A 15,390-nucleotide genomic window follows, 5' to 3' on the forward strand; every position below is an offset into this window, starting at 1 on the left:
TCCTTAAAAGAATTCTGCTGGCAATCACCAGGAAGAATCCCCAAGCGCTCTCTCTGTTTTAGTCTAAAAATGTTGTATTGTCTGTTTGTCTGTGAAGCCGAAGGCAATTTTCCACATTGTGGACAAATAAAAGTTCTAAGTTAAAGTCAGAATTCTTAGAAAAAAGTCAGAATTCATAACAAAAACATAAAAAATATATATTGGACCTTAATCAATTATTTTTTTCAGTGGCCCTAATCCTCTTCCGTATGATCCTGTATTAGGGTAAATAATAAATACAAACTATACAGAAACTTGGACTCCAAAATAGAAGCCGGATAAAAAACTAAATACATGAACGATAAAAAAGAAATATTTTAAAAGCATTAAAAAGCAGCGGAAGACCTAAGTGACCTGGCTGCAACATACATTGAGTCGTTAAAGCTTCAAAAATGGTACAGAGCTCTGTATCTATGTACTATCAATGATACAAAAAACATAGGCTATAGATAATAAAAAGAAAGAAAAGGGTTATTAAAGGATAAAACAGTTGACCCTTTTAAATAAGATTAAACCTGCATGAATAAATTTAACCGGTTTACTTTAAACTCATGCTTTTTGATTGTTGTATTGATTGGGCACTGACTTAATTTAGGTCAGCCCTGACACAAATTGACTGACTGAAACCGACAGATCTCCACTCTGATCAGTGGAACGCTATGCAGCCTCTGTGTACAAGTAGATGTTTGATCCCGGCTTGTATTTTCAGATATTAAGTGATGTCAACTGGCTGAACTTAAATGGAGCAGACATCGTCTCGTAAGTGAAATTTAAGTTATGTCAGGCAACAAGTTCTCTTTTTAAAATGTCTTGTATTAGGTCTAAAGTTATATGATGCACTCTTAGTCTGAACCTCACATTGCAGCTGCTGATTTTTCCCTTTAAACAATCTATTTTTACAAACAACAGCTACTGATTTAATTAATCCATTTGTGTTTTTTGTACTTTTTTTCTATTCAACTGATTTTAAGAATTTAAATGACACCTTTTATATTTGCAAAATTGTTCTTAGTCATCCTGTATTAAATGAAATAAAAAACATGTCCAGAGAAGCTTGATTTTTTTTCATGTGCGTAGGACATCCTCTGTTTACTCTGCAGAGCACAATGTTATCTTTGGGTCAATATAAAGCAGTACTGATCAATCAAACATGCAAAGATGTTAATCTTGATACCAAAAAGAAAAAGAACTCTCATCATTTATGATAAAATGTCAGCTTATTCCATAATGTATTGACATAGCATAGATGGTGTACCAGTGTGTGTGATGAAATATCTCATATCAACATTAGGTGGCAGTAAAATCTTATGAGAAGCATCTTTGACGACACGTCTGTCCTTCTACAATAACTTCTCATTCTCATGTCAGGCTCTGAACTCATTCCTGGCTGATGGAAACAAAGATAACTCTAAAACAATAAAGAAGCATGAATTTTTGTTTTGAGAGTACCAAAATGTTTCTGATTGGTTGTTTTATTTTCACAGAATGGAGTGGATGCTGAGTTAATCAGAACACAGAGGTTCCTCCAGACTGCAGCAGGTGAAAACATCATGTTGTTTTTCTTTTAACCTCCTTTTTTTCTGCCATAAAGTAAAGAATAACAAATTAGAACACAAAGTCATGATTCTCATAACAGGGAATCTCTTAAAGCCCCCCCCCTCTCACAGTTTCTTCATCACACACCCCATTTAACCTTTGACCTCTCTTTGGATTTTTGACCTCATAACCTTTCAAACAGGTGCAGCTGGATAGATGTGTGTTTGTGTGTATGTGATGTATATGTGTGTTTGTCCGTTCCTCCTCCTCCAGGCGTGTGCAGATCACGTTAAGCAGTGATGTCTGAAACGGAGTCTCAGTCAGACAGAGAGGAGGACTACAGGTTCCTCCACAGTATGCTGATGGAGAAGAAGCTCCATCTGCTCTTTAAGGTTAAGACACTGCTGTTTTAAAATGCTTCATGCTTGTTTACTTTCTCTTATTGTAGTATCTTGTTTTAATGCACACCTTTGTCTGTGGATAGAAAGTCATAAAAAATACACATTACACTGAAAATTCCAAATTGCAGATAAAATGAGAATGCATAATATGTCTCAAGGAAAAAGATATCTAAACAATGAAGACACATGAATAAAAATGTAAAAAATAACATTATTAAAAACATATATGTTTAGAGTATTTCAGGAAGAAATTGTTTCCATTAGTGTTACACTAATTGTGTATTATGAATATGTGTTGTGATTTAATTTTACACAGCTGTGTTAAGTTCTTGACTCTGATTGGTCAGACTGTTGCTAGGGTTGCTGCTCTATTAGACTCTTGAGAGTTGCTGCAATCACATCAATGCACAGAAAGAAGTTAATTTGATGTTAGTGAAATGAATGAATGAAACAAAAAGAGGCGAGAATGATAAAAAAAAACAACTTTATGCTATGACAAACCTGCACAACAATCCGCTATAAGAACCCGCCAATGATACATCTCAACTCAACTCAACACATTTTTGTTTATTTAGCGCCTTTTATACATTCAAGCATGCAACCCAAAGTGCTTCACAGAAGAACAGAGAGACAAAAAACATCAGCATTAGGTCGATACAAGGCTAAAGCAAGATAGAGGAAAGTAATATGAAATACTTGAGAATTAAAATAAAACAATCAAAATATAATCAATAAAGTAAAATTGGAAAAATATCAGAAAAATAAATAAAATAGAATAAAATATCATGAAATGAGATAGAATAAAATAAATAAATAAAAATGATGCTAAAATAATGGTAATAATGCAGTCCAGGGCTAAAAAGAAATTTCTCACTGAAGACACTGAAACTATGAAAGAACAAATATGGAATTATTTAATTAACAAAAAAGTGTTAAATAAAGCAGAATATGTTTTATATTTTAGATTCTGTAAAGTAGCCCCCTTTTTCTGTCATGACAGCTTTGCACACTCTTGGTATTCTCTCAGTCTGCTTCATGAAGTGGTCTCCTGGAATGGTTTCTAATTAACATGAGCCTTATCAAGAGTTCAGTTGTAGAATGACTTGCCTTCTTAATGTGTTTGAGACCATCAGTTGCATTGTTCAGAGGTAGGGTTAGTACACAATGGATAGCCCTATTTGGCTACTGTTGTAATCCATATTATGGCAAAAAACAGATTATTCCATAGTTTTGATGACTTCAGTATTAATCTACAATGTCAAAAATAATTTAAATAAATAAATAAAAACCATTGCATGAGAAGGTGTTTCCAAACTTTTGACCTGTAGTGTATGTCTTAAGTTTACTTTTAAAATCATCATCCACTAGATATGTTTCAATGTGTCTGGCTAAACAGTATTTCTAGTAGACTGTAGAGCTGCAGCTTGTATAGACATCATTATAGCTCCTTAATAGAACTGCTGGAGAGTTAGATATACCATGGTGTCATATTTAATACAAATGATATACAATGTGAGTAAGTTATGAATCTGATTAGTAACTATAGTAGGCCTAAGCTGGATCCCCTCCCTTGGGAAGATTTCACAATTTCAGTCTATTAACCCTCCTGTTATGTTCGTTTCTCTGGAACAGCAATAATATTCCTGGGTCAGTTTGACCTGGGGAATATTCGATTATCCAAAAGTGTCAGAATCCCCCAAAAATCCCTGTAAACCTTTTTTTTAATCATTTTTTTTACTCCATTACTAACCATTTAAATCAAGATTTGGTCCATTGGTGCTTTTTAATTCTCACAGATCAAGGTTCAATGAGGATAACTCACTCGTTTTTTAATTAAAATTCATGTTAAAACTTTTTTTAATGTACATTGGAAAGCCCTAAATATAAATACAATAGTTTTACATGAAATTGATTTTTGTTTATTTTATTCAAATTTTGAATTTTTTTATTTTTATGAAATGATGTTGATAAATTAACACCACACCTTTTATGTCACATGCTTCCCAGATTTTTATACTGCATTTAGCTGGTTTGGAAGGCATATAATGCCTAAAATAGACTTTAAAAAAGGGTCAATTTGACCCGCAACATAACAGGAGGGTTAATTAAATCTATTCTATATTATAAGACATCAATGTTTTCAGTAGAAGTTGTAAAAGTAGTAAAAGCAGTATTTAGTTCATTACTAACAGAAAGAGCAAAGCACAAAGTGTCTTTTTACAAAAGACAAAACCTTTATCATTGTATGCCTTCACTTTACAGATCCACGAGCGTCTGAAGCATTTTGAGGAGCGAAGCCCCCTCCCCGTCCATGAGAACGCAGCGACTTTGGCCTCAGATGTAAGTGACTCTCTCCAGACATCTTCTACGAAAAGAGGACGACAGCTTGACAGCAGAGGAGGCATTCAAATTGTTTCCTCTGATATACTGATGACTTTCTTGTCACACAGAATCACAAGTGGAACGTACATCTCGTCTCATGTGTACCGAATTATGAAATTTTATCTCAAATCTCTGTCACATTGGGTATAAGGGTTTGAGGGGCTGTGTCTCAAAGCAGATAGGATGTTGTATTTCTGTGCCAGCAGAGGAGAGCGCCAAGCAGAGGGCTGCTTAAATCATTTTCTTTGTAGTCTAATGTTGCGGGTTGGAGGAATAAAATTAATGTCACATTTAAAATGAAGTGACAGAGAGTACTCCAACTGATGCTGCGACTCAAAACCAGTCTCGATTTCCATCAGATGTGCATCATACTTCATTTGCCAGTCTTCATCATTTCTGTTCCCCTCATGTCCCTCTTATATTTCCATTTTCTCTCTCTGACTTCTCTCTAGCATTTTTGTTCCACATTTATTTCCTGATTTTCCCCCTCTTGTTCCTGTAGACTGTTAAAGAAAACATGCTCTTACATTTTTCCCTTACTCTATGCTTCCATGTTTTCATCACACTCAGCGTCCAATACCTCTTCTTTTTCTTTGTGCCTCCTGTAACTCTTTACTTTGATCTACATCAGGCCTATTTGAGTACTTTTAGAAGTTCCAGGTTTAAAGAGTCAAATGTGAGGACACTTCAACATTTTCTTTCTTCTGTTTTTTTTTTAGCCTAAAAGAGATGTTGTTTAAAAAACATTTTTAAATCTTAAGATAATACAAGTAAAACCTATACTTTCAGATAAAATTGTAAGCTCAAGGTTCAACATCATTATTCAAGTTTTGTTGTCACTCTAAATATAGGTGATAATGTGAAAAATTGTTTGTGGGTTGTTGCCATTTAAAAGGGTAAGTCATGAATATGAAAGACATGTTATAATATAGTCAAAATAATTAAATTATAGTAAAATAGTGATAAAATAAGCTGTAGTAAATATAACATCAAAATAGCAATAAAATGTTGAAGCTATAAACATTATGAGATGGGTAGCAATTATACATCTACAGAGGCAATGGTACACAGGGTTGTGTTGCACTTATGCGAGTGTCACACTCAGAACTAGAGTGAGCGTAGTAGTAGTGATTAGTGATGGGAAGTCCGGCTCTTTTCAGAGAGCCGGCTCTTTTGACTCCGCTCCCAAAAAAGAGCTGACTCTTTCGACTCCCGAAAGGCTCTTAATTTAGGATCTTTTGTAGCCATATATTTTACCTTAACTTTGCAAAAACTAATGGTTTGTGTGTTGAAACCCCTTTTAAGTACAGTGTTTTTATGAGAAGCCTTAAAATTGCCCAGTTTTGTGCATTTAATCTGTTACAAAACCATATTTACTTTTGTTTAGTATTTTAATCAAACTTTTTTAGTGCACAATTTAACAAAAAACTGCAAACATATCCACGGAACAGAACCAGGGGTTGTGATTATGGGTTAGGGTTAGGGTTGTGATTAGGGTAAGGGAAAGGGTTGTGATTAGGATTAGGGTTAGGTTTAGGGATAGGGTTGTGATTAGGGTGGGGGTGAGGGTTTTGATTAGGGTTAGGGATAGGGTTTTGATTAGGGTTAGGGTTATGATTAGGGTTAGGGTTATGATTAGGGTTTTGATTAGGGTTAGGGGTTAGGGTTAGGATTAGGGATAGGGTTAGGGTTAGAGTTAGGGTTAGGGTTAGAGTTAGGGTTAGGATTAGGATTAGGGTTGTGAAAAGTGTTAGGATTGGGGTTAGGATTAGGGTTAGAGTTAGTATTAGGGTTAGGGTTAGTGTTAGGGGTTAGGGTTGTGATTAGGGTTAGGGTAATGGTTAGGGTTAGGTTAGGGTTGTGATTAGGGTAAGGGATAGGGTTGTGACAAGTGTTAGTGATAGGGTTGTGATTAGGATTAGGGTTAGGTTTAGGGATAGGGTTGTGATTAGGGTGAGTGTAAGGGTTGTGATTAGGGTTAGGATTAGGGTTGGGATTAGGGTTAGGGTTAGGGTTAGGGATAGGGTTAGGGTTAGGATTAGGGTTAGGATTAGGGTTAGGATTAGGGTTAGGGTTAGGATTATGACTAGGGTTAGGATTAGGGTTAGGGTTAGGGTTAGGATTAGGGTTAGGGTAATGGTTAGGGTTAGTGTTAGGGTTAGTGTTAGGGTTAGGGGTTAGGGTTAGGGTTGAGATTAGGGTTAGGGTAATGGTTAGGGTTAGGTTAGGGTAAGGATTAGGGTTAGGGTTGTGATTAGGGTTAGGGTTAGGATTAGGGTTCGGATTAGGGTTAGGGTTAGGGTTGTGATTAGGGTTAGGATTAGGATTAGGGTTAGGGTTAGGATTATGATTAGGGTTAGGATTAGGGTTAAGGTGAGGGTTAGGGTTACGATTAGGATTAGGGTTAGGGTCAGGGTTAAGTTTAGGGTTAGGGTTAGGGTTAGGGTTGTGATTAGGGTTAGGATTAGGGTTAGGGTTTTGATTAGGGTTAGGGTTAGGATTAGGGTTAGGGTTAGGGTTAGGATTAGGGTTAGGATTAGGATTAGGGTTAGGGTTAGGGTTAGGATTAGGGTTAGGATTAGGATTAGGGTTAGGGTTAGGGTTAGGATTAGGATTAGGGTTAGGGTTAGGATTAGGGTTAGGGTTAGGGTTAGGGTTAGGATTAGGATTAGGGTTCGGATTAGGGTTAGGATTAGGGTTAGGGTTAGGGTTAGCATTAGGGTTAGGATTAGGGTTCGGATTAGGGTTAGGGTTAGGATTAGGGTTAGGGTTAGGGTTAGGATTAGGGTTAGGATTTGGGTAAGGGTTAGGGTTACGATTAGGGTTAGGGTTAGGATTAGGGTTAGGGTTAGGATTATGATTAGGGTTAGGATTAGGGTTAAGGTTAGGGTTACGATTAGGGTTACGATTAGGATTAGGGTTAGGTTCAGGGTTAAGTTTAGGGTTAGGGTTAGGATTAGGGTTCGGATTAGGGTTAGGGTTAGGGTTGTGATTAGGGTTAGGGTTAGGATTAAGATTAGGGTTAGGGTTAGGGTTAGGATTAGGGTTAGGATTAGGATTAGGGTTAGGGTTAGGATTAGGGTTAGGATTAGGATTAGGGTTAGGGTTAGGGTTAGGATTAGGGTTAGGGTTAGGGTTAGGATTAGGGTTCGGATTAGGGTTAGGGTTAGGATTAGGAGTAGGGTTAGGGTTAGGGTTAGGATTAGGATTAGGGTTCGGATTAGGGTTAGGGTTAGGATTAGGGTTAGGGTTAGGGTTAGGATTAGGGTTAGGGTTAGGGTTAGGATTAGGGTTCGGATTAGGGTTAGGATTAGGGTTAGGGTTAGGGTTAGGGTTAGGATTAGGGTTCGGATTAGGGTTAGGGTTAGGGTTAGGGTTAGGATTAGGGTTCGGATTAGGGTTAGGGTTACGATTAGGATTAGGGTTAGGGTTAGGGTTAGGGTTACGATTAGGGTTAGGGTTAGGATTAGGGTTAGGGTTAGGATTATGATTAGGGTTAGGATTAGGGTTAAGGTTAGGGTTACGATTAGGATTAGGGTTAGGTTCAGGGTTAAGTTTAGGGTTAGGGTTAGGGTTAGGGTAAGGATTAGAACCAGAACCAGAACCAATCTCAGGCAAACCTATCCAGACCTAAACTCAAGGAAACAGAACCAGAACCAAGAACCAGCACCAAACAGAACCAGCACCAAACAGAACCAGAACCAGAACCAAACAAAACCTGAACCAAACAGAACCAGAACCAGAACCAAACAAAACCAGAACCAAACAGAACCAGAACCAAACCGAACCAGAACCGAACCAGAACCGAACCAGAACCGAACCAGAACCGAACAGAACCAGAACCAGAACCAAACAAAACCTGAACCAAACAGAACCAGAACCAGAACCAAACAAAACCAGAACCAAACAGAACCAGAACCAAACCGAACCAGAACCGAACCAGAACCAAACAGAACCAGAACCAGAACCAAACAAAACCTGAACCAAACAGAACCAGAACCAGAACCAAACAAAACCAGAACCAAACAGAACCAGAACCAAACCGAGCCAGAACCGAACCAGAACCGAACCAGAACCGAACCAGAACCGAACCAGAACCGAACTCTATCAAACAGAACAAGAGCCGAACCAGAACCAAACTCAGGCAAACATAACCAGAACCGAACCAGAGCCGAACCAGAACCGAACCAGAACCGAACCAGAACCAGAACCAAACCGAACCAGAACCGAACCAGAACCGAACCAGAACCGAACTTTAGCAAACAGAACCAGAACCGAACCAGAACCAAACTCAAGCACACAGAACCAGAACCCAAACAGAACCCAACCAGAATCCAATCAGAACCCAACCAGAACCGAACTCTAGCAAACAGAACCAGAACCGAACCAGAACCAAACTCAAGAAAAGAGAACCAGAACCAAACTCAAGCAAACAGAACCAGAACCAAACTCAAGCAAACAGAACCAGAACCAAACTCAGGCAACAGAAGCAGAACCAAACTCAAGCACACAGAACCAGAAACAAACTCGAGCAAACATTATTAATGTCCTCAGTTCAAGTTGGCATTGAGAAAAATCAGATGCCTCAGCTTGGATGGTCTGATTCGATTTCTCCTCTCAGTGAGAATTTGCCCTGTCTTTGAGAAGAACCGTAACCCTAACCCTCTCAGAAGGACCAGATGAAGCCAGGATACACAGCCTCCCCTCCATCACCTGTATCCTATATCCTCACATGTGATTGGCCGCATGGCTGCCATGCTGACAAATCAAAACAAAGTTTTGCTGTGAGCAGAGCTGGGACTGAGCACTGCGAGAGCTAAGCAGCGGGAAAAAAATTGGAGCCGTCTCTCTCTCGATGCGAGACGGCTCTTCTGATTCACTATAAAGTATCGACTCTCAGAGCCGCAGCTTTTGATCATGACACATCACTTGTGTGTTCTCCCGTGACGAGGCTTCGAAGCGTGTGCCGAGTAATCCAGGAAGATCTCTGCGAAGCGCGCATCGAGGCTTGTGTTGATTACGTATGTGGACGTTCGAAGCCTTGAGAGCCGCCTGTACCATGTGACTGTTTCAGGAACTGGTTCGAGGGTTTGGTGCGCGATTCAAAATATAAGGGACAGTGCGCAGTCACAACCTTCTCCCCAATTTGTTTCCACTTTCCCTTTTGACCCGCACTGTATCACCCAATACAATACACACCAAAGGGATGATGTCATTATAATCACTGCATTTATTTTACATTTATTGTCCACTTGATAGCGCAGTAGAGCTAATGGAGCACCATGAAGCTTCGGCCCATGAGTGAACCAATTGGATGGAAAGCTTCAAAGCTTCACAAAGCTTTATCTCGCCAACACTGGGTAGTAGGTTGAAAGGCTGACTGAAAAGGAGTCGTCCTAACTCAAACTTTAAGAAAAAAGGTAGCAAGACAAAGTCTATCTGATGCAAAAATGTGACGTGTTTTATTGCTCTCAAAGACAGTCCATGGATATGTGGGCAAACAAAAAAAACTGCAGCAGAAAATATTTACAAAGTGCTGACCAATAACCATCATTACCTCCACACCGCACAACAGCCCTTCTCTGACCGCAAGCCCCTCCCACTGGACCATACCATCTTTAAGTTGAGTCCAAAGTAATCAATTAAACCATACCGGTTATTTTCCATGTCCAAATACCATGACAAAGTCAATTTACAATTATATACCACACATAAATGGGAGTCATCAAAACAAAACATTCACATAACACCCAAACTAGAAATGAGTTTACAACCCCCTTTAATACTCCCCTCAGCAGGTATGATGCAGTGAGATGACCTGAGCCTGCTCCCTACTGGCTACTCAGGCACTATAAAAGACCGCCTGAACCTTTGATTGGGTCCTTTGCCACTGGCCAGCACCAAGAAGTACTGTGGTAAGGAAAGAGGAACATAATTAGACACAAACAAACCCATGGTATACAACCTTTAAATAATAAAGTCAACTCAAAACCATAACAGTGTGTTTGTTTGTGTTTCAGGGAAAATAGCACAGGAAACCTTACTAAGGTGTTAATTGTAGTCCAGTGTGTGCACCCACAAACTACCGGTAGTAACATGTGGCATGTGAAATGAGTGATTGTGTGGTGTTCTGGTGTGGCAGGGGAAACTGCCACAGTGAGTTTTATTTGATTAAAAGTCTGATGGCCTGGAGGAAGAAGCTGTTTCTTAGTATTGAGAAAAGGTTTTTGTGAGAGTGAGATATGTCTTTCATGATCCTCAGGGATATCCTCAGGCACTGCTAGACGTGCAGCTTCTGAAAGCTGAGCAGCTCACACCCACTGATGTGCCAGGTCATGCTCACCCCCCTCTGCCTGCAGCACCTTACAGCACATGCTAGTGCCGTTTTCTTAGCAGGTGGTGAAGCAGACCGTCTGGAGGCTCTCTAAGGTGACCCAGTAGGCCACATTTCTTTAGACTCCTGCACTGCAAAGACTCAAAATCTTACCAATTGAAATTGTCTCATTTTTAGTCAGTGTCTTATCCCACTTAATTTAAGATAACTTTACTTAACAAGTAACATTTGAGCAATATGGAGGGACTTGTTTTAAGACATCTTAAATATCTTAAGTCAAACAATCTTGAAATGATCTTGTTTTCAGTTGTAATTTAGAAGAAACAAGGTTTAATTTACACTTCATACATGTTTCAAGCTGAGATCTTATTTGTAGAAGATGGATACTCTTGATTTAAGACAAACCCTTAACTTGATTTAAGTAAATGCATTTTATTGGAGAATCTATCAGAAAACAGCTCCATTGATAAAAGAAACGGCTGTTTTTTTTAAGGGTGGGTTTCAGTTTTCCGGCACTTTCTTCTAAATCAGATACAAATATACATCCTCAAACTACATGCAAACAATGAAACACCTACTTTTGAGCATAGCTGGCTTATCCTAAAAAACATGACTGAATATTAGTATATCCAGCTAACTATTAGAAGACATTATATCTCAAAATGCTCAAATTAAACTTTGTAATTTTATTTCAATTACAAGATGGTCTCAAACACAGAGAAGTGCTGCCGTAAACCATATTGACCAACTTGGTCTCAGAGATTGTCCTGGCTCTGCACTGTTCCAGTGTGGTCCCCTCCTCTCTGTAGACCTTGTCATCATGGGAGATCAGCCAAACAACTGCTGCATCATCTGCAAACTTCTTACAATAATGCCTTCGGTCAGTCAGATGGCGGTCTAACATGAGTCTGGTTCTGCTCAAGGTTTCTGTCTGTTAAAAGGAAGTTTGTCCTTCGTATCAAATAATGAACTCTAATAAGTGAACAGTGTATTCAGAAATGAGCTGCTGTTAGCTATGTATGACCTCACTCATGAGAGGAAACGTCTGTTGAAGGCAGAAAACACAATAGATATTATTTGTGATACTTCAGAACATTATCATTTTGTATCATGTATTTGTGTTGAGGTAGTTAGAAGGCCTGATTTAGCCCAACTGTACAGGTTTACACCATGTGATCTATATATCCTGCCATGTTTCCATACTGTCTATCTGTCCTCTCCACTCCACCTCCTTCCCTTCTCCTCCCTAACATCAGATGCGGTTCGACAGCAACTCTCCGCCTGGCTTAAATCATCAGGACCTGCTGGTAGGGCCAAACCATGGGTCTGTTTCCCCTCAGAGAGGCTTCTGTTTGCTCGCAGTGGAAACTAATGACCTTCATGCATTGTGTCTCTGGAGTGTGCCTCCACATCTTGAAGCAGTAGAAGTCATTACAGTAATATGCTAGACAAGACGAGCGACTGCACACGGTCACTCTCTGCCTCCTCACTCCATACTGACGGTCAAGGCTGCTCTGTTTCAGCCGTAGCCGCAGCTGTCATGTAGCCTTGAACATTCGGGAGGCTTTTTCCGACAGTGGCTAAAAGTCAAGAAACAAAGGAAGCAACATGTAACACAGATAGTTAACAGGAACTGAAAGAAAACTCCAAATTAAGGGAACAAGTCAGTTTAAAATGTGGAAATAAAGTCAGAAATAATGACGTGTCACGCTGGTTGAAGTCGAACTTCACTCATTTTTTGTCTCTCCTCGTTTCTCTTTCTCTGTTGGCCAGAACAGTGTAGTCCAAAGTGAACCTCGCTCAGGCCATGATAAAAATGTACACCTCTAATTATCGAAAATATAGCTGTCTCTCCTCTTTTTCTCTGCTTCCAGTTGGCGGAAGAGCTGATATACCAAAGCAGGACAGATGAAGTCAAAGAACTGGTTGACCTCTTTTCCAAGCCTCATTTTAAGGTGAAGAGTGTTATTTCCTTCCATGGTTTTGTGTTCCTGTAGCACACACATGTAGTAAATAGAACTTTGCAAGCCAAGCCCAGTCAAAATCAATCATTTCTCGTAAAGCAGTCTAAAATAGGGCTTTAGTATTTTGGGTTAAATGCAGGTTTGATTCTTTGAAAGTTAGAAATAAAGATTCATACTATTCTCATGTCTGTACAATGATTTTAAAGCTCCAGCCTGTAAGTTCTGCACAGACTGCAAACAGAGAGAAGCATCTGGCCTGACTTATAAGAATCACTGATTTGACTCTTCGCTCAAACTTTATTTTTACCGCAATTAGTGTAAATTAAGCGGCAGCCTCTATTGTTGATTCATTCAACAAATGAGACAGTGCAAAAAAAAAATGTAGTTCCTGGAATGTCCACTTGAGGCTTGCTCCTAAAGCAGAAAATAAAAATTCCCATTTGTCCAAATTTTAAAATGTCGTTTTTAACAGCAGAAAAAAATATTTTCACTGCTCGCTTCAAGTGACTTTTGGTCGCTATGGACGAATCAAGGGAATTACTAGAGACTCCAATACTGCTGTGGCATCTCCCTACAACATCTACCAGTTTGAATCCAGTAAAAGACATCAGGAAGAACCAGTAGACTTCTTTTAGCTGCTATAACAGTGTACAAACTTTTATTTCATGAATAACCCTCTGTATGAGACCTGACAATTCACAGATCTGTTTATTGATTAAGCTAACTAGCTAATTAAATAATTCTACATTACACAGCCCTTTATTATAAATATGTGGCAGTTTTTCTTTGTTTCATTATTATGTAATCAGGCTCTGAAGCAGAGACACTTTGCAAAAGACGGTGGACCACAAAAATGTGATAATTGATTTTGTCTATACCTCATTCATTTATTTGGAACAACTGTGCGCGGGCTAGAATTTTTCTAATCCATCTGTTTTCATTAAAATAAGCCAAAGACTTATGTACAAGTAGGCATGACAGGAGGCATTGCTGGTTTGATTTACAAGTGGGTGTGTAGTTTCTGTTTGACAGGCAACTTGGCTCTGTCATTAGCTCCACCTCTCCATACACTTAACTGCAACTAGCTAGCTGGTTCTTTTGTGCCCAATCTTTGCTCAGCTAAACCATTACAGCCAGGAGACAGATAATGTAGCTGTGCTTTGGACAAGACTAGAAATATTACAGATATGTATTTTCATATTACATTCAATTGAGGCAGGAGACAGTTCACTTAATTTGACATAAACATGATGCGTGAAGGGAAACAGCTAGCTTTACAGAACATTTTTAACCTTATAGATAAACAGAACATTTCTTAAATCTAGTCTTAGGATAAATTTAACAAAGAAAGCCTAAATCAGTAACCCTAACCATTTAATTTCTAGGGATTGCGCGTCAAGATCAAGCGGTAACCTCCGGCCGCGAGAATTGAAACCAATGCAGAAATGTTAAAATCTGCAGTTCATCAAGTGTCCGCTTGAGGCTGGTCTGGAAGTACCGGAAACCACATACACACCCATTCAAAAGAGACAATCTTTATTGCAGAAATACACATGTTTACAGCCTGGTACAAAAAACAAGTGTAGTCTGGATAGCTCTTTTCTTGATCGGCACACACTGAACAGGGTGAATTTTTTCATAACGCAGCAATTTCAAAGATATTAAGATTACAAGTTTTCCATTATGAGAGGCACAGCTGATTTGATTGACAGGCACAAACACTGTAGCTGTTGAAGAAGGCTCAAAGCCTGCCTCTTTACCTCACACTAGCTTGACAGCAGTTAGGTTGACTTCAGCATATCCAGTATGGTTCCGGCTGCAGACTGGCCTCAAAACAGCGCTTCAGAAACAGATGGATGACGTCACAGATACTACATCCATTATTTATACAGTCTATGGTCAAGATACAGAGTAGGCTAGGGCTTAGGATCAGCTTGTATCCACAGCATTGATTTAATGTTATGGTATACTTCAGAAGTTTAGAGGTGTGGGTGGGTAGATTTGCGACTTCTGAACAGAACTAGCATCTTTTTTTTGCCCCTGTCGTCAGCCTTTATTCTGCAAAGCTTAAGCTAACACCCAGACTTTAAACTGACTGCTAATGTTATCTCACATCTCGCAATAACAAAGCATATAAGCACATTTCAAACACTTCCCCTACAAAGTAATTCCTTTCATTTTACCACACAAACACACACAAGTCCCCACTATGTGCTTGACACAGCTGCACACAGTGCAGAGTTAAGTTTTGTGTCACTGAAGCAGATCCAATGATTGCGGTTCACATGGATCATTTATTAAGCAAGAATGTAATCCACTCGGAAGATGTTGTTCTGGTTCTTTCTTCTCCATTGCCTCAGCAGATCATTATGATATAAAAAAAGCGCCTCATGAATGGTGTGGTAACATGTTCAGCCATTCTTCTCGACATAGCTAACACCAGAGCTGTAATCTGAGGAGCTAATTTCCATGCAGTCATGCTTCATCTGAGCTATTCTGAAGCCGTTAAGGCGACTGAACACTGGAGTTTAAACACCCATCAAATGTCTCGTAGTATTCTGTTTCCTACATTTAGGCTCTTATATGGGTCACACAAAGCGACAAGTTTATCCAAGTGTAAATTTTATTCAAATTGATTTCACCTCATCATTCTGCCCGCTGAGAGGTGCTGACATCTTTTAACCACACTGGCACTGAAGCTAATCTACTCCCTGGTTATGTTTATTAGTGTTCA

At 39.1% G+C, this 15,390-nt stretch overlaps 1 protein-coding gene across 2 annotated transcripts in view; it reads left to right on the top strand.

Annotated features, from left to right (window-relative positions):
• The window catches only part of LOC117826557 (MAGUK p55 subfamily member 7-like), a 41,928-nt gene that overhangs the window by 2,347 nt on the left and 24,191 nt on the right, over positions 1-15,390 (top strand). The window contains exons 2-5 of one of the 2 annotated variants that reach the window (XM_034702690.1): positions 1,524-1,578; positions 1,849-1,967; positions 4,239-4,316; positions 12,567-12,647. In XM_034702690.1, coding sequence (XP_034558581.1) covers positions 1,875-1,967; positions 4,239-4,316; positions 12,567-12,647 — 252 coding nt within the window. In that variant the 5' untranslated portion in view covers positions 1,524-1,578; positions 1,849-1,874. The remainder of the gene's footprint in view (positions 1-1,523; positions 1,579-1,848; positions 1,968-4,238; positions 4,317-12,566; positions 12,648-15,390) is intronic. The other variant, XM_034702691.1, reaches the window with a different exon arrangement.

This window comes from Notolabrus celidotus, chromosome 15 (assembly GCF_009762535.1).
Source record: "Notolabrus celidotus isolate fNotCel1 chromosome 15, fNotCel1.pri, whole genome shotgun sequence".
Lineage (NCBI taxonomy): Eukaryota > Metazoa > Chordata > Actinopteri > Labriformes > Labridae > Notolabrus > Notolabrus celidotus.